This window comes from Aspergillus luchuensis, chromosome 3, assembly GCF_016861625.1.
Source record: "Aspergillus luchuensis IFO 4308 DNA, chromosome 3, nearly complete sequence".
Classification (NCBI taxonomy): Eukaryota; Fungi; Ascomycota; class Eurotiomycetes; order Eurotiales; family Aspergillaceae; genus Aspergillus; species Aspergillus luchuensis.
In genome coordinates this window covers 792,935-810,689 of record NC_054851.1, presented here as the reverse complement: position 1 = coordinate 810,689, position 17,755 = coordinate 792,935, and the positions used below count along the sequence as shown (strand labels likewise).

At 49.5% G+C, this 17,755-nt stretch overlaps 9 protein-coding genes across 9 annotated transcripts; 7 read left to right on the top strand and 2 right to left on the bottom strand.

Moving 5' to 3' along the window:
- Nucleotides 1-307: 307 nt before the first annotated feature.
- On the top strand, nt 308-922 carry AKAW2_30288A (cytochrome c oxidase subunit 7; the record flags this gene model as incomplete). Its single annotated transcript, XM_041686786.1, has 5 exons — nt 308-336; nt 520-598; nt 671-731; nt 788-819; nt 893-922. 5 exons carry the CDS (start codon nt 308-310, stop codon nt 920-922), a joined length of 231 nt encoding a protein of 76 aa, XP_041540735.1.
- Nucleotides 923-1,868: 946 nt separating this feature from the next.
- On the top strand, nt 1,869-4,121 carry AKAW2_30287A (putative C6 transcription factor; the record flags this gene model as incomplete). Its single annotated transcript, XM_041686785.1, has 5 exons — nt 1,869-2,111; nt 2,165-2,220; nt 2,275-2,684; nt 2,741-3,633; nt 3,684-4,121. 5 exons carry the CDS (start codon nt 1,869-1,871, stop codon nt 4,119-4,121), a joined length of 2,040 nt encoding a protein of 679 aa, XP_041540734.1.
- A 201-nt stretch (nt 4,122-4,322) lies between these two features.
- On the bottom strand, nt 4,323-5,876 carry BNA5_1 (kynureninase (L-kynurenine hydrolase); the record flags this gene model as incomplete). Its single annotated transcript, XM_041686784.1, has 4 exons — nt 4,323-4,738; nt 4,802-5,279; nt 5,332-5,669; nt 5,717-5,876. The coding sequence occupies 4 exons, from the start codon at nt 5,874-5,876 to the stop codon at nt 4,323-4,325; spliced, it is 1,392 nt and encodes a 463-aa protein (XP_041540733.1).
- Nucleotides 5,877-6,347: 471 nt separating this feature from the next.
- Nucleotides 6,348-7,788, top strand: AKAW2_30285A (indoleamine 2,3-dioxygenase; the record flags this gene model as incomplete). The annotated part of the gene is made up of 3 exons (XM_041686783.1): nt 6,348-6,641; nt 6,722-7,342; nt 7,408-7,788. 3 exons carry the CDS (start codon nt 6,348-6,350, stop codon nt 7,786-7,788), a joined length of 1,296 nt encoding a protein of 431 aa, XP_041540732.1.
- A 1,725-nt stretch (nt 7,789-9,513) lies between these two features.
- AKAW2_30284A (MBL fold metallo-hydrolase) lies at nt 9,514-10,662 on the top strand (the record flags this gene model as incomplete). The annotated part of the gene is made up of 1 exon (XM_041686782.1): nt 9,514-10,662. One exon carries the CDS (start codon nt 9,514-9,516, stop codon nt 10,660-10,662), a length of 1,149 nt encoding a protein of 382 aa, XP_041540731.1.
- Nucleotides 10,663-11,158: 496 nt separating this feature from the next.
- On the top strand, nt 11,159-11,924 carry AKAW2_30283A (putative cysteine dioxygenase; the record flags this gene model as incomplete). Its single annotated transcript, XM_041686781.1, has 3 exons — nt 11,159-11,470; nt 11,525-11,783; nt 11,836-11,924. The coding sequence occupies 3 exons, from the start codon at nt 11,159-11,161 to the stop codon at nt 11,922-11,924; spliced, it is 660 nt and encodes a 219-aa protein (XP_041540730.1).
- An 857-nt stretch (nt 11,925-12,781) lies between these two features.
- AKAW2_30282A (fungal specific transcription factor domain-containing protein) lies at nt 12,782-14,299 on the top strand (the record flags this gene model as incomplete). The annotated part of the gene is made up of 1 exon (XM_041686779.1): nt 12,782-14,299. The coding sequence occupies one exon, from the start codon at nt 12,782-12,784 to the stop codon at nt 14,297-14,299; it is 1,518 nt and encodes a 505-aa protein (XP_041540729.1).
- Nucleotides 14,300-15,402: 1,103 nt separating this feature from the next.
- Nucleotides 15,403-16,298, bottom strand: yaf9 (YEATS domain-containing protein YAF9; the record flags this gene model as incomplete). Its single annotated transcript, XM_041686778.1, has 3 exons — nt 15,403-16,109; nt 16,176-16,200; nt 16,266-16,298. The coding sequence occupies 3 exons, from the start codon at nt 16,296-16,298 to the stop codon at nt 15,403-15,405; spliced, it is 765 nt and encodes a 254-aa protein (XP_041540728.1).
- Nucleotides 16,299-16,634: 336 nt separating this feature from the next.
- On the top strand, nt 16,635-17,705 carry horA (ubiquinone biosynthesis protein COQ11; the record flags this gene model as incomplete). Its single annotated transcript, XM_041686777.1, has 4 exons — nt 16,635-16,680; nt 16,759-16,813; nt 16,877-17,217; nt 17,284-17,705. 4 exons carry the CDS (start codon nt 16,635-16,637, stop codon nt 17,703-17,705), a joined length of 864 nt encoding a protein of 287 aa, XP_041540727.1.
- Nucleotides 17,706-17,755: the final 50 nt, after the last annotated feature.

Genomic DNA, 17,755 nt, shown 5'->3' with positions numbered 1-17,755 from the left:
AGGTAAATGGCGGCTTTCTTCTGCTCTGCACACCTTTGATTCCGCGGACTACTTCTTTTCTGGGCAGGCCGGGCTTCCACCAGAACACGCTATACTCGCTACGGTTAGGAGCTTGCATATTCACGTGATAATTATTAAGCCTCGCATCCTAAAGGCGGAAGTGGGAGGGTAGTCACGTGATATTCAAGGACCGTTCGGGTCCACACTTCACGACATCGACTGATCATTGTTGCTGCTAGCCTCTCATCTGCCATTGTCCCTCCTCCTCCCTCCATAACCCCCATTGTCGCTTTTGCGCACCGCCAAAATGTTCCGCACCGCTCCTCGTCTGGCTGGGTATGTTCGCTGATTTCATTTCGTCAATTGTACCCCCCGCATGGCTTCCTGAGCGCGGCCGGGCTGACGGCTTGTCGGTCGGGACTGTTTGCTGCTCAATTGCCTGAATATGTCGTGCAATTGGGACTCGGAAGCGAGACTCTACACCGGAAACAACCTGCTAATATATCTTGCTTTCCATAGGTTCGTGTTCCGTGAGAACCGTGTCCCTTACTACCAGCGCCTTTTCCAGCAGCACGACGGCAAGCGCCAGTGGTGGAAGGTCCGTTGATCCGCGAATAATTTCTAGCTCGCAAAAGAAACGAAGAAACCTAACAATACGGGATCTCTACAGACTGAGCGCAGTGGTTACCTCATGTGGCCCTACCTCATCTCCGTCTACGGCATGGGCATCGGTAGGCTCTTCAAATATACCATGACAATGGACCACGGCTAATGTATTCTTTCTTAGCTACTACCTACGCTATGGGTCGTATGGTCTTTGTAAGTTGCACCTCGAAATACCGTGTCCCAGTGGGGGTTCGTGGATTGACAGATTTACTAATGCTCATCATAGGGCCACAAGACCTGGTTCGGCAAGGCGTAAATGCGGTCCTCGCCAACTTTGACACAGTGTACCTCTATTTCTCTGATAGGCAGCTAGAAAGAAAGATAACTGACGTTGTATATAACTTTCTCCAAAGCGTCAAAGCATTAATACCTGCCTCATGTTCTCTCGTATATCCCCGAGTACCCTGTGTCCCAGCCATAGTCCGCTTGTTTTGGGTGGATAGAGAAGCATTGACCAATGTTCCGAGGAGAGGCAAGATTGAGGGAGCCTAAACCTGTACACTTTGGCTGCGTCTAAATATACATGTCACAACATATAAAGGTTGCAGAGCCTAGTAAACTCTTTTAGAATCACTACAATGGCACGATGCGACGCTGCTGACTTCCTCGGTTCAGCTGGTATGCCCTGCTTCAGAGTCATAAAGATTGTATATCATTCGGCTGCACTGGCCGCTCTCCCCCGCAAGATTGTCGAATGGGCTACCATTGCGCAGAATTATTGTATGTAGTTACCTGATCGAGGTGAAGCTTGTCCGTAGATTAGTCATCCATACTTTCATGGCGCTTTATCCAGATTGGGAAACAAGATACGGCCAAATAGTTGACAATCAGCGGAAGACCATCCAACGTTTGGCTGATAGTTCAACATCCCAGCGTCCAAAATGTTCAAGCCATAGTACATATTTCCTGCTCTGCGATCTGGATGTCAAGGCTTAGATAGCCTTACAATGAAGATAACAGTCTATGGTAACTGCCACCTGTCAATGAGAATACTTAAGAAGTGGGGATATTGTACCTCTCAGGAGCGTATAAGCGCTCCTACGTACGGCAGCACAAGGCTTCCACTAGCAGGTGTAACTGACAAAAAAGTCTCAGTATTCCATGATCTATATACATTGCACATTTACGCGAATATAAGGGTGTGACATGGCGTCCACATCTGCTGAGCGGCCGGCTAAGCGAGTGCGACAAGCTTGTGAACCATGCAGGTGAGACGGAACATTAGTCCGATCTTGCACTATATGACGCACTCCTCACTGACTCTTCGCAGACGCAAGAAGGCAAAATGTCCTGGGGAGCAGCCAGTCTGCTCCTTGTGTGCCCGGTTAAACCAGCAATGCGCCTATGCTGGAGAACATAGGAGATCTTCAACAGCTGGGCTTGCCATCCCACGGGAGGGGGCTTCTGTGCCTCCCGGCTCAGAGAACAGGATCTCGGAAATCTTGGTAAGCCAATATATATGACAGCGATATTGCTGAATTCTGATAAATTCCTACAGGAGGAACGACTGGGAAGCCTTGAGGCTAGAATGGGGCAAGTTCTCGATGCCCTGGGGTAATACATAGCTTCCCTCATGCGATGTCATCCGTGCCCTAACTTGTTCAATAGGCAGAACAGCCCCAGACAAGAGCCACGGGAAGCTGCTCCTCGCACTGCTGTAATGAGCAACGCTGTGGCATCCCTTTTAAGCCCAAATATCCCCTTCCCCACTTGGGAAAAGGTGCTCGCAATTGCAGAGCTTTATCTGATATATTGCCACTCGCAGCCCCTTCCACTCTTTCAGAAGGAAGGCTTCCTCGATAGCCTGAGGAGCCGTGACCCAGAGATAGTATATGCGATGTTGGCGCTGAGCATTCGGTTCTCTCAGGACGAGAGTTCGCAGACTGGCGGGTTCACGTCACTTGTTAATGGCTATACGGAAGTAGCCAGGGGCTTGGTTATGAGGAGGGTTTCGGAAGGGCCAATAGAGCTCTCAACTCTTCAGAGCCTATGCCTCTTGAGCTTGGTGGATTTTGCCAGTAATACGACCACTGACGTGTCAGAATGATAGCCTTGCTGACTTGATCACTTTTAGATGGAAACACACACCGTTCGAGCATCCATTGCAGTTTGGCAATGAACTTGGCACAATGTGCCAACCTTGGCCTAGAGTCTGGCTTAGTACAAGCCCCAGCTGCACGTGAAGAGCGCAGGCGCTGCTTCTGGAGCATTTGTCTCTTGAAGCGTCTTCACGGAGTTGATTTCGACAATCTAGATTTTCCTGATGGCTGCTTTCCCCAGTTCCCAGAAAGTCCTAGCCGGCCGCCTCCAACGATCTCATCAAGCAATGGGGCAAATGAAACACGGTCATCAAGCATGCAGGATCAGGGTATTTTAGCATACGTGATCATGCTCAGTGAAATATTTGCAAAAACTGTAAAATATGTCAGACGCCATGGGAAGCCTAGCAACGTACCCCCGTGGTCTTCACAATCAGAGTATTCGAGAATATTGACTGCTCTTATGGAACGGGAAACGCAGATGCCATACAGCCACAGGTTCAAGCCAGCGAATTTGAGTGAAAGAACACTTGAGGATCTACAAGAAAGGAGAGATTACTGGGGCCCATGGTTACTGAATCAGTTCCTATATCATACGATTCTGTGTCTTTTGAATCACCCGCTATTGCTCTCTCTCAGCCTCAGAAATTTCCGGAGTACGATTCCCGAGATATTCTTGCAGCACAGCTCGGACTTGATTTCGTCGCACACGACATGGATAATTCATTTTATCGACTACTTCGAAGAAAGATCTTTCGTTGTCTCGGATCCTTTCTTGGGCTATAGTGCTGCTGTGGTAGCAACCATTGAATTGCAGCTTAGCTTCACGGAGAACACTACCATTCGCGAAGAGAAACGCAACAGGTTTTACAAATGTGTTAGTTTCGTGCAGAATCTAGGACGCAAGTGGCCACATATGGCACGTTTGGTAAGGGAATATCTTCCCATACTCACTTTTATCTGCTGACTTTCAGACAGGCGGACAGATTGCAGAGCTTGGAAGATGCTGTCTCAGCATCCTATGAACTTGAGTCTGGTGCTCAGAATAAGTACTTACTCATAGATCTCTCGCGCTTCTGGGAGATCCTCGAGTATTCTTCCAATAGTGATGCAGAGTCAGCCCGTCGCATGTTTGGGGACTCACTTTATTCTGAAGCTCCCACACCTGGAGCCGAAGTGTCGCAGACGTCCCCTTTACCGGAGCCTTTTCGTTTGCATACACAACAATCTCTACCACAGTCGCCAACATCTCAATTCAACATTCAGACCCCCATCATCACGGCCGATGCACAGTATCCCATGGGTGTCGGCTCGCCTACTTACGATGAATACTCAATATTAGCCACAAACTTCTTTTCGCAAGCCCAGGACTTTCTGCGAAGTGGTGATCCGAGGAACGGATTCGGAAACTTATGACTTCGACAGTACGAATCTCTCAGAGAGTCCCTACATTGATTATTTGCTTTTGCACAGTGACTGTGGACCGTTCCTCAAAGGGATCCTCAAGCTCACACGCTAAGAATAAAGCATTTTGGTATCTATTCCTAAAATTATCCATCAAAGAGCGCACTATCAAAATCGGTCTCAGTCCTGCACAAGCGATCTAGTGAACCCTCGTCACTGTTGTAGTGCACCCTTGAAAATATTTACAAATGTCCAAACCTCGCTGAAGCTGTTGTACAAAGGAACCGGAGCAACACGCACGACACCCGGCTCCCGCTTATCGCAGACTATTCCTGCTTCCTGCAACTTCTGCGCAACATTCTGCAGCAGGCCAGGCTTGAGTAGCAAACTCAGTTGTGCGCCTCTCGCATCGGGGTCTGTGGGCGTGATAATGCTGAACGGCCTGGATTCCTCTTCAGTATCCTTGAGCAAAAGGAACTCAAGGTATGCTGTTAGCATCTTTGATTTCTTGCGAAGATCTGCCATTGATGTTTCATCAAACACCGATAGGGCGGCACAAAGACACGCTAGGTCGATGGCCGAAGGATTCGAAATCTGAAACCCTCCAGCGCCAGGAATGGGCTTGAACTCTGGATATCAATCGAATCAGCTTACTAGCCCACGGACTTGTCTATAGCAAAGTGCACACATACTGTTATCCATCTTAAATCTGACCGATCGATCACCACCATACCATCCGGTTAGACGGTGACGGAACTTGGGTGCATCTTCTCCCGCGCTGTAATCGACTTCTCCGTGTCGTTCATGCACGAAAAGGCCCCCCATTGCCCCAGGACCAGCATTTCCGTACTTATACGTGCACCATGCTGCAAAATCAACGTTCCAATCATGCAGGTTTAGCTCAACATTAGCGAAGGCATGGGCCAGATCCCAGCCAACAACCATGTTGCGTGAATGGGCATATTTAGTAATTTTCTGAATGTCGAACAGTTGTCCAGTATAATATTGGATACCAGGAAGGAGTATCATAGCAGCCTCATCAGCATGCTTGTCGATATAAGAGAAAATCTTCTGGGTGGAAATCTCGTATTCGCCTTCGTCTGGGCCGATGAGCACCATAGACTTCTTGGGATCCAGGTCATGCCAGGCAATATGAGATTCGATAGCATACTATACTGAAGTCAGTACCGTGGTAGCAGAAGGCAGTCTCTTTCGAACATACGTGATCACTTGGGAAAGCCTTCCAGTCCATCAAGATCTTGTGCTTGGTTTGCGTCGGCTTGTAGAAACTAGCCAGCAGAAGATGAAGGTTCGTTGTAAGTGTCCCCATCGCTGCGACTTCTTCTGGCTTTGCTCCCACAATCTTGCTCATTGATTCAGCTGCTTGCTCTGAGAGCAGCTGCCATTGCTTCAATGGTGAGCCCTCAAGATCAGTGAAGTGGCCACCAACTCCGATAGATGACCAAGTGTCCAACTGTGCTTCCAAGTACCTTGCTGTGGCCTTGGGTTGAACGCCAAGTGAATTACCGCAGAAGTAAATGCATGACTCGGGCGAAAGGCCTGTGACAATCAGTGACGAGATCTACAGCTGTCAGAATGGTACTAACCAGGCTTTGCTAACTTTTTGGAAGCAATGTTTGCTTTCGATGGGACGATGAACTTCTCCCGGAATGCAGCAAGGCTATCAGAGGAGTCTAGAGATGCTGCATATTCCTTTGTCGCTGCTTCGGCGGGGAATGCCAGGCTGACGCCATTCGACTTCGACATTGTGGATTTGGATGGTAATTGAACAACAGTATATCGAAAGATAACGAGAAGGAATCGATGAACACCAGAAACCAGCCGCTGACAGTCACCAATTAACATTTATATAATGGACTGGCGTGTGACACAAGGCACTTCCGTTTGTCCCTCCCACCGGATCCGGATACCGTTCCGCTTCCGCCTCACCATCCGTGTTGCCGGAAGAGCGAAAACACAGCATCCACTTTAGAAACCCGGGTGGTTGCTAAGTTTCCGCTAACCTACTGCCTTTCTGCTCTGGAATGGTCGTTGTGGAACGGAGAATAACCTGTCTTTGCTCATTCAGATGGTTCTTCCTTGATCCTTGCGGATCCGGCTTTCTTCCGTCCATCCTTGGGAATACGATATAAACACCTGAATCTCCTCTTACCTGCATAAGGAACTATTCTACAAAGTCTTGTAGATCAAGCTATATACTGAAGTGCACATATTATCATGCTTTACACACCAGACATTTCCCTTGTTGAGTACGGTGTCTCCCTCCAGAACGGGTTCCTCCCGGAAGTTCCTCCCGTACGAAGATTGGGAGACCCCTACTATTCTCCGTGGGAGGACATCGCACAAGACTTGCCTGAGCTCATCCAAACTGGTACAATCAGAAGGTCTGTGGATGGCCTGGATATACTCTCTACGAAGAAGTTGCGGGGAGAACCTGAGTGGCGGAGAGCATATGTTGTGCTTGCTTACCTTACACACGCCTACATCTGGGGTGGTGACAAGCCGAAAGATGTATTACTCCCCTTATCCCAATACTACCTGTCTCGTATATCACTACATATCTCGTGCCTTTACTGACACCAACGATACAGGTGCTACCCCCCTGCATCTCACGCCCATTCATCGAAGTATCGAACCACTTGGAGCTACCACCATGTGCCACTTATGCTGCCCTCAATCTTTGGAACTTCTCGGTACCATCCGCTGATACAGACGTTACGGATCCGGACAATCTATCAGTGGTGACCTCGTTTACTGGCACCAAGGACGAAGAATGGTTTTTTGTTCTCTCCGTCGCCATCGAGGCCAAGGGAGCACAGCTCATCGAGCTAATGCTGGATGCTATGCATGGAGCCAATGTCGATGATAGCAAGCGTGTTGTCTCTCGTCTTGAGCAACTGAACTATGGTCTGAAGGAACTTGGTGACCTCTTGGAACGCATGTATGAAAATTGTGCGCCGCCCGTCTTTTACCATCAACTACGCCCATACCTGGCCGGTAGTAAGAACATGGCATCAGCTGGGTTACCAAATGGTGTATTCTACGATATCGGGGAAGGCCGGGGCGAGTGGCACCAATACAGTGGTGGTAGCAATGCTCAGAGTTCGTTGATTCAAGCCTTCGACATTTTCTTGGGCGTGGAGCATTCAGCCACCGGAGAAACCAAGTCTCACGGCAAGCCGAATCCTCAAGTCATGACTGGCTTCATGCAGGTAAGAGTTGATCTCCAAGGAGGCAACCAGACCAAGCAATGTCGATATTGATTGTATATTTCTAGACCATGCGAAACTATATGCCAGGCCCTCACCGACGCTTCTTGGAAATGATGCTCCGCACGTCCAATGTGAGATCCTATGTCTTGAGCCACAAGCCCGGATCTGCTTTGAGGGATGCATACAACATGGCAGTTATGTCACTTGGGGGATTCCGCGATAAGCATGTGCGGATGGTTACTCGATACATCATCATGGCTGCAAGGAGTCCGCCGCCAAACCAAGTAGCTTCGAGGACAAACCTGGCCACGACAACGTCGACAATCGTGGACAATTCTCATGAGAAACTCAACGCCGGCGTCAGAGGAACGGGCGGGACAGATTTGATACCGTTTCTCAAACAGACCAGAGACACAACGAAGGCTGCAGCCAGCTACACCGACTAAAACCGCAGCGATGCAATTGAACTTTTTGGCGATGCGACTCTTGATACCATATAAGCGAATCGTTTGATGAAATTCATAACCCCTTACAACTACCGAGTCATGATTGATTACTAGAGGCTTTTCTTATTGCACAATTACTTCATAGGACATGTTCAGGACAGGCAGTCTGCGGGGACGGGAGCGGAGGCGGATACGGATGGCGGGAAAGCTGGACTTTCGATGATATCCGAGGGCAGCCGCAGGAACTGAGTCTTATCGCGTGTCATCTATCTGCCTCCACTTACATCATGATAGAAGCACCTTTAAATCATTACTTCCGTGTTTATCGGGACCCGTAGTGGTTGGAAAGACCTATTAATGTAGTGATAAGTAGCAGAATCGTTATTCACAATCACCAAATGCATCTCCTCTATTGCGGATATTGGCCATGCGGCCATTGTTCCCACCTTATCGGCAAGCAGGACCACTGTTACACAAAAGCAAACAGAGCTGCAAGAAGGGGCCAACCAGGCCAAGCGATCTTCCAGCTCTCCTTGACACTTGATACCCACTGGTCTCCTTCGAGAATGGCGCTAGAACCTCCACTGTAGTCATCCACAAGAGGACACTTTTGTATTAGTAACTCCCACATGCAGCACCTACAATACGTAACGAGCTTCTCACATCCCAACACAACGAGTGAGCATGTCAATTACGCTCGACATCCGCTAATACTGCCCAATTGAGAGTCCCCGAAGAACGAAGTTATCGTTTCTCTATACTAAGTGGAAAAAGACAACTCAACCCCGATTCGGCGACCAACAAAGCCCTACCGTAGTATATCGAAACCCTCTCAAATCAAGCACCAACCAACCTTCTCCCAATATATCAGATGAACGAGACATCTGACCAAGAACCTCCGAGCCTCCCCTTTGCTCTCCTGCTAGTAACCCAACTAGGAACCTATGCGGTCATTGTTCTCGTGACCGTCTTTCTCTCCCACAGCACCAACATGTCCTTTCCCACGGGAAACCCCTTGCCCTCCCATATCAAGTAACTTGCTACCAGATAGAACACCGCCAGCCAGCCTATCAGCCCATGCAATCAACACCTAGTAACAACAAAGTCCAACCGGGCAAAATCTCCGACCTGTAATCTGTTATCCAAGTCTCACATTCCGACCAGGCAGGTCTCAACCAAGACAAAATCAAGGGGGGTGCCGCGAAGAAAGGTATCGGCGATTGAAGCTTATCCGTTCGGCGACCGGCTTATCACACCATCAACGCCATTATGGCGATGCACACCGCAATTCTCGGCCAGTGAGATATGTTGTCGCAGATCTGAGGAATTCAAGTACTCCTGAGTGCCCGGGAAGGTGGTTTGGGGCGGTGATACGTAAGTCTGGTGGTCATGGCTTTCAATGGGCTTGTGGTTGCTTTTTTATACATAGTAAGAATAGTTGCTGTTCTTGTTTTGGTTCAGTGGCGGATAAGATAAGGAGATGGATATGTTTCTACCTCTGACTCAGGCCAGGAACCCGGGGACCATGAAAAGCCTTCAGGTCGGCGAGGTAGGTGATCGGGGATCGGGATTGAGATGGCAATTGTATGGAGTCATAGTATTAGCATCTCGCCCGAGAAGAGGAATGAATATATGTAAGAGGCTTTTCCGTATAAAAAGAGAAAACATTCTAGAAAAGAAAGCGACATGAGCATCGGGTCATTTGTATGAAGTCAAAGAAACTACATGAACGAAGTATACTATACATCACTATCGCAACATATACGCAACGAACAGAAGAGGCACCAGCAACATCACACGATGGAACCAATCATCCATCCCATATTCGAGAAACAAACCTCAACATGGCAATACATCGTAGCCTGTCCCGAGACACACGAAGCCGTGATTATCGACCCAGTCCTCGACTTCGACCCATCCCAACTCACCGTGACTACAACCTCAGCCGACGAACTTCTTGATCTTGCAACCTCAAAGGGCTATCACATCACGCGAATCCTCGAGACGCACGCCCACGCCGACCATCTCACCGCAGCTCACTACATCCAGACCAAGCTCCATCATCAACAGCGCTTATCATCCTCCTCCTCCTCATCATCAACAGAATCAAGCCCCAAAGTCCCCATCTGCACCGGCCACCGCATCCGCCAAGTCCAAGCCACATTCGCACAACGATACAACATCCCGCCCAACGACCTCTCCACCGCATTCGACCACCTCTTCCAAGATGACGAGACCTTCCAGATCGGACACATCACCGCCCAAGTCCTCCACCTGCCAGGCCACACGCCCGATCACAGTGGGTACATGATAGGCAGCAATGTATTCACAGGAGACTCGATCTTCAACCCGGACGTGGGCAGTGCGCGGTGTGATTTCCCGCATGGAGATGCCCGCGCCTTGTATCAGACCATGCGGAAGCTGTTGGCACTACCGGAGCATGTTAAGCTGTATACGGGACATGACTATCCGCCTGCGGTTGAGGGGAATTCTACGACTAATCGGGCGCCTAAGGCCTTTGTGACAGTCAAGGATCAGAAAGAGGGGAATAAGCATGTGAAGGAGGGGACTGTGGAAGAGGAATTTGTGAAATGGAGACAGGAGAGGGATTCTGCGTTGGGTGAACCTCGTCTCTTGCATCCTTCGTTGCAGGTTAATGTTCGGGGTGGGAGATTGCCTTGGGGTGATACGGGGAATCGGCGGAGGGCTTTTCTTTGGATGCCTGTGAAAGTTCCCGAGGTTATGGAGAGTAGTGGTGGTCGGAGAGGTGTGTCTACGATGTCTATGTCGTCGGCTAGGATCGGGGGTAGTGGTTTGCGGGCTGTTCTGGGGGCTGTTGATACGTTGAAGATGGTTATGCGCAGGTTTGTATAGATTAGTTGTGTATAGTATGATGGTATTAATTAGATCAATTTGGGCATTCTTCGTGACAGAAGGATCAAAACCTCCACGTAATGATATGCGCGGTCAAGTGGCCTAGAACTTGATTATCGTCGTCATGAGCCTTTTCAGGAGATCCTGAGCTGGGACATTTGTCTGTCGCACGCGGTGTGTAGATCGGATTCCGGGGGTCCAGTTCAAGGGGTTACTGAATGCCTCTGATGGGAGCTTTTCATTGGTTGATGGTTATTCGCGGGGCGTTCATTGGATGATTCGCAATCGCCGATAGGTGTCTCCCCGGTCGCCGATTGAACTTGTCGGCCATCCAGAAGCTGTGTGTGTGTTGAACAAAGTACGGAGCTGGGACTTTATCTAAAGCTACCAATATCACAGCTCAATTTAGATATAAAGGAACAACGGGAAGACCATGTTCCATTTCCAATAGGTACCAAACTTTCAAACAATCAGCTTATACATCTTGGTGACAACAATGGCTTCTACAATGCTTGCATCTTTCCCTGGCACTGCTGCCAGCTACACTACCTCCCATCTGAACAAGGACTCGGCTCCGTTATTGGTCGAAGAGGACAACTATACATTTGAGCAGCTTGTTCAAGACTTGAGAAGCTACCTGGGTAGCTCTCGAGGCATTGATGGAGAAAATGTTGACCACAACGTTCTGATTGCCTTCATGTCCAAATACGCTTCCAACCCTAAAGACTGGTCACGGTTCGCACGCAACGACGTGAGCAAGAACTATACTCGCAACTTGGTGGAGGATATCAATGGCCGTGCCAACCTGGTCAGTCCCAAAATTGGAGGTTGTTATGGTCCCTGACGACTAACATGTTGACAGCTGGTGTTGGTCTGGAACCCGCAAAAAGGCTCGCCCATCCATGACCACGCAGATGCGCACTGCATCATGAAGATTCTAGGGGGAGAACTGAACGAAGTGATATACGACACGCCAGACCCCGAACGGGGCCATGATACGCCTTTGACGGTCAAGCAAGAGACCACGTACAAGACCGACGAAGTTGCGTATATCTGTGACCAGATCGGATTGCATAGGGTCATGAACCCACAGAAAGACCAAGTTGCTGTTTCTTTGCACTGTAAGTTGGCTCACAGCCCGTTAAAACTCATGGTTGTCTGACGCTTTTTCAGTGTATACGCCGCCCAATGCCGCGGACTTCGGCTACAACATCTATGATCGCGACACTGGACGGAGCAGCCATGTCTATCAGGCATCTTAGGGGGTGAGAGGAGGATTTGGACAAGGACAGACGAGTGCAGGACACTCGCTATGATTCATGACTAGCGTTGATTTATATGTATGCATCTAAACTGGGTTTTGGAGGACCTGGAATTTGGGATTCCAGAGACTGTTGCTATTGGCATCTTTGTATTACAGCGACCTGGATCAGTTTGAGGCAAATAAGCCATGCATAGTAATACCCAGTTCAATGTCTTTCTAGAAGGACTGCCATTCTTCGAGGGAACTGATGCAGATTGGATAGTAATGATCTTGTTCCATAGAAGGTAGTCTGATTTTGCATTTCAGATGCGCTCACCTAAGAATAAAGTTTCTTTAAGTGATAAAGTAAAATTAATGGACTTCGTAAAGAAATCAAGTGGCGACAGTTACATGCTTCTCTATTCCAATTGTGTATGGAAATAGCTTAGTCATGTGAGCTTATGAGTCTGCATTTACCCGAGTAGGCATGGACCATGAAGTGTGCATCTCCATGACTGTATCTGCTTCGACGCCAGCTGGATTCTTCTGTTTCCTCACCCCCGGAACAGTCGTTTGTTCGTATTCATAATATGCTCCTACTACTTATTCTCTTTGGACATATGTCAGCATGAATGAGAGCTTCCAACCAGAATACTGAACATGACTCGTCCGTCACCGCTGGCCTGTACGGAATGTCGCAAGCAGCATCTGAAATGCGACGCCCAAACCCCCACCTGCTCTCGCTGCTTACAGAACCGACTAAAGTGTAATTATCTTCCTTCTAGACGTGGAGGGAGACGGAAAACCCGTGAAGCACTTCGGCAGCATCACGATGCATCTTCCGCGGACTTGCTCTTGTCACCTCACCCTACCGATATGAGTGGGCGTGATGCTTCTTCGACTGTTTCTGGTCAGCAGAACCAGCGCATGAGCCCAGTCGTGGAAGGCCAAGCTCAAGACGCTGCAGATTCGGATGCTCGGCTAGTCCGCCTGTATTATGAGAACTTTCACTCAGCGCATCCAATCTTGGTTCCCGCGCCCTTGTATGAAGAACGCAAGTACCCAGCGTACCTGCATGAAGTGGTCACACTCATAGGGGGCCATTTCTTGTCTACTGGTTCCCTTCCTGATATGGCCAGTGCGCAACTGAGCGCTGATGGAGAGAGGACGCCATGCAAGGTCCAGGCACTTTTGCTTTATTCGATACTCTCATGCGCTCGTGGCGAGTGCTCGCAAGCTCACACATCCTTTTCGCAAGCTGTCGACATTGCGTTGGAACTTGGAATGTACCGACAAGAGTTTGCGTCCACGTCTTCCAATGCCGTGGAAGCTGAGAGCTTGCGCCGGACGTGGTGGGAGCTTTTTATCGTCGATGTCTATATGGCAGCTTTGCAGAAGAGAGTGGTCTTGCGATGCAGCGGTGTTCCTTACGACGTTGCTTTGCCGTGCGAGGAGTCCGTATATGCCAATTACACCAATATACCCTCACCGCCAACTCTTGCTGGGTTCAATAAACGCATCTTCGCTGATGAAGAAACAAGCTACTCATCGTTCAGCTATCGTATTGAAGCGGTATGCATCCTGGCACGGGTATTAGTCCTGAATAGCCTGCCAGAAACACACCGGGATCACTTGCAAGCTGTGGAAAATGCGCTTGTCAGCTGGACAAATCACCTTCCACCAAACAAAGTCGATATCGTGGATACGTACGGCAGCGTTGATGAAATACTGTTCCAGGCACATACTACCATCCACTTTGCTGCAATGCTCCTGCATCTTCCAAGAAGCAGTCTTCGGCCCGTCTGTCCAGAAACAGAGTGTCCGATTTGCCCAGAGATTCCATCTCGGCTTTCGCCATCCTTCACCCGACATGTTCATGATATCAAAGCTACGGAGGCATCCAAGCAACTCTCCAATCTTCTCTCAGTCCGCCCCAGCGTGCAGAGATACAGTCCATTTGTCGTTTTCAGCTTAGTACTCTGTGGAATGGTCCAGCTTGCCACAAGTCGCATCCATTCCTCAGAATGTTCTGATCATCACTGTAACAGAATCATCCTGGTTCTAGGCTGTCTGAAGACACTGAAACAGAAATGGCCCATCGCAAATCGAGCTCACTACTTCCTTCGGAGCGTAGCAGCAGAAACATTTACGGCCTGGATTGAGTCTCGATATCCACAAACCAGCAACGCTGTGCCTCTAGCCTCAAGAAATGGTCCCAGCTTTCCACCTGAAAATAATGCTTGGCTCTCTGTTGTTAGCAGCAATGACACATCCAGGCCTGTGGAGACTGACGCACAAGGCATTTTCTCGCCGGGGCTGTTATCCGCATACATCGACCCAACTTGCAGCGAGCCGCTGCTTCTAGGCCCTATGCCTGATCTTGACTTCACATGATCTGCCTCAATGGTGATGACCAACCAGAGGCTAATAATTTGCGAACGTGCAATCCCCTGAGGACCTCTGAACCTTGCTTGAGGGGCCCTACTACCTTATTCGCTGCAATATTATGGACCGCGCTACTACTACTACTACTCTGGGTGTCGCTGCGATGCACATTAAGCAGAATTTGCAGCACTAAATGCTATCCTGCCTGGCACTGCTCACGGCTATTGCTACGGACTCGAGCTTGCCCTCGAATACGCCTTCCAAGCCTCCATTTCGTTCTCCTCGGACTTGACTACGTGAATTGTCCCCGCAGCTACGCTCACCTCGACTAGGCCTATCGCTGTTCAAAAAGAGATTTATGGTTTTCTTGCAAGCTGATGCATCGTATCACCATTTTATTATGGATCTTGTCGAGCGTGGCTTGAATGAGAAACAGGGTTGACTGTTGCTTCTAATACCTGTTATGAAACGGAAAAGCGATCTTTGCTGGGTCTACCAGAAGCCGAACATCTGTTATATGAGGGATTTGTTGGTCTCAACATGCCTCTACGTTCTTAATGTTAGGGGATGGTTGCTGGGCGGGTCAAGGAAAACCAGACCATGCGCACAGCCGTGGCTCACTGGCAGTGAAAGTACATAATGAGCTTAGTAGCCGGAGCCCATGAACATGAGCCAGCACGTGAAAATTCAAGAGCATGATAATATTCGCATCCAATTTGTATGTGTAGCCCTCAATCTTGACTATCTGCGTTAACCTGTATCATGATAGTTTTGAACCGGAATTGTTCTCTGTAGGCTACCAAGTCGTGCAGATGTATGTCCTGCGAGTCTGCCAGCAAGGTAATAATCCTGGAAGTAGCACTGCAGCGAGGGCTCAGCATACAAGGGTCATGAGCCCTTCGGGGTCCCCGTAGGCGACCGATGATGTGCCTTATCCCACCCTAAGAAGGGAGTACTTCGGGGAACCCTGGTTTATCAATGCCAGCAAGGAGAACCCAAATATCGCCGGACCAATAACGACGCCAGCTGGGCAACCGAAGCGTATCAACACGCGAGTAGAGCACGTCTCAGAACGTGTTATCCAAACATCCACATCCCAATCTTCTCAACACTTAACGCTTCTTTGTAGTAGCCGGGACGCCCTCACTCGCACGCAGCTCCGCCAACTTCTTCTCCCGCTCAATCAACCGTTCCCTTTCCTCTTTGATCATCCGTTCAACCGTCTTATTCGCCTCCCCCAACCGATCCATCTCACTAATCTCCGTCGTCCGACTATACGGATTCTCCGCGGACGAGTTCGCCGGAATCTCAGCCGTCCTTACCCCCTTCTGCTGCTGCTGTGACTGCTTGGTATTCTTGCCACCCTTTCCCTTCTGCGGCTGCCCTGCTGCCCCAGCGCCACCCGTCAAGAGCTCATAAAACTGCTCCACGGGTTCATTGAATACCACCTCCTCATAGTTCTGGCTGACCACCAGCTCGCGGCGCTCTTTCTTCGCTTCCGCGTCTGGCCCGTACGGATGCAACTTCAAGCTATGCCATAGGGTCTGTGGCTTCTCGGTCGACTCCGGAACAAAGTATAGTTTGATCTGGATCTCGAATTCACCCCATCCGGTTTCGGTCACTTCGAAGGGGGCCTGTTCGATCGTTCGCACGTTCTGGGCGTAAGTCTCGTGGAGCTTGAATTGTACTTTCTTGAGCCAGTAGGAGATGTCTTCGTCGTTGACGCCTTTCACGAATACGCGCCACTGGTGCGTGTGGTCTGCTGGGACGTGGGGGGGTTTCTTGGCTGGGTCGAAGGGTTGGGCTTCACTGCCAAAGACTGTTATGGCTTGTTAGGATGGACTTGACTTGGGAATCGAAAAGACAATGGAAAGTAGAGGCATACCGAATGGCCGGAAGACAGAGACGCCCTTTATAGTTGTGATAGGTTAGTCGGTCGGCCTGGTCTTGTATGATCTGGGAGGGATGGGCTCACTCTGACGCGCTTGGTTCCTGTCGCTGATGGCATGCTGCAAGACTGACAATATAACCAATCTGAGATAAGCAGGTCGTATGCAGATACCGGGCAAGAAAAGATTATATCGATGGTTAAGAGGGAGGTGTGTAGTTCCAGTGTCGCTCTTGTCGCGATCCAGGCCGCGGAATCTCTGCAGTTGCACGTGACGGATGCGGGTGATACGATAAGGAATCCGGCGGAAGCTGAGCTGCGGCGGGCGGTCGTTGCTTCCTCCGGGTTCGAGCTCCGGCGATTTGGAATTCATGAAAATGTTTCGTTGACTTCAGTCTCTTAATTCTCACAAAAGCAAAATACATTCAATCCGAACTTACCTGATTTTATCCTACAATGGCAGCAAAAAGGGTGGTTGTCGCCGGCGGAAACGGCTTCTTGGGTATGTGGTGCAGGCAGTCTATGTACCTACCAGCCGGACGCTTGAGCAATCAATGCTAACAGGTTATTTCCCGTACAGGTTCGAGGATTTGCAAATCTGCTGTCGCTAGAGGATGGGAGGTTACGTCGCTCAGGTACGAATGCTATTGATTCTGCTATCTTAAGGGATGTGTCTAATTCGTACGCACTGGTATTAGTCGCTCCGGAGAACCGCGATGGGATACCGTCACTGGTTCTCTCAGTCGTCCAAGCTGGGCCAGCTCAGTCGAATGGGCTAAGGCCGATATGCTCAAGCCGGAAACATACAAACCCTTTCTGAATGGTGCGAACGCCGTCGTCCATAGTATGGGAATTCTCCTCGAGGCGGACTACAAAGGGGTGGTGCAAGGACGAGAACCGATTCTTAACGGGCTGCAAAAGGCATTTGCAGCGTCAAAACCAGGCAGTCAGGATCCGTTGCAAAGGCGGGAGGGAGAGCCTCTTCAAGTGAAAGAGCGTAATGGGCAGTTTACATATGAGCTTATGAATCGCGATTCTGGTTCGTGCGATGCCGGGTATGATTGAATGGATTGAATGCTAACATCCTGATTACCGTTCATTTTAGCGGTCGCATTGGCGCAAGAAACCCTTAACGAACATGTCCCGACTTTCCTCTACATATCTGCTGCTTCAGGCGCGCCGGTTCTCCCAAGTCGATATATCACAACGAAGAGAGAGGCGGAATCTATCATCGCGGCGAAGTTACCGGAACTACGGAGTGTCTTCGTGCGAGCCCCGTTTATGTACGATGAAAGCAGAAAGTTCACACTCCCCATTGCTCTTGGTGGCTTCGTCGGTTCTCAGGTTAATGCGCTTTTGGGCAACAGACTGGACTTCCTGGGCTCCATGGTCACGAAACCCTTCCAGGTGGATACTGTGGGTGAGGCTGTAATGGAAGCCCTGGATGACGAATCTGTCCGAGGTGCCTTGGGAGTAGAGAAGATAGAAGCGCTAGCTACGAAAGCGTGGAGGAAGAGCATGCTATGAGGGAGGAGCACATAGACGAGAAATTGATTGTCAAACTAACATGTCAGACT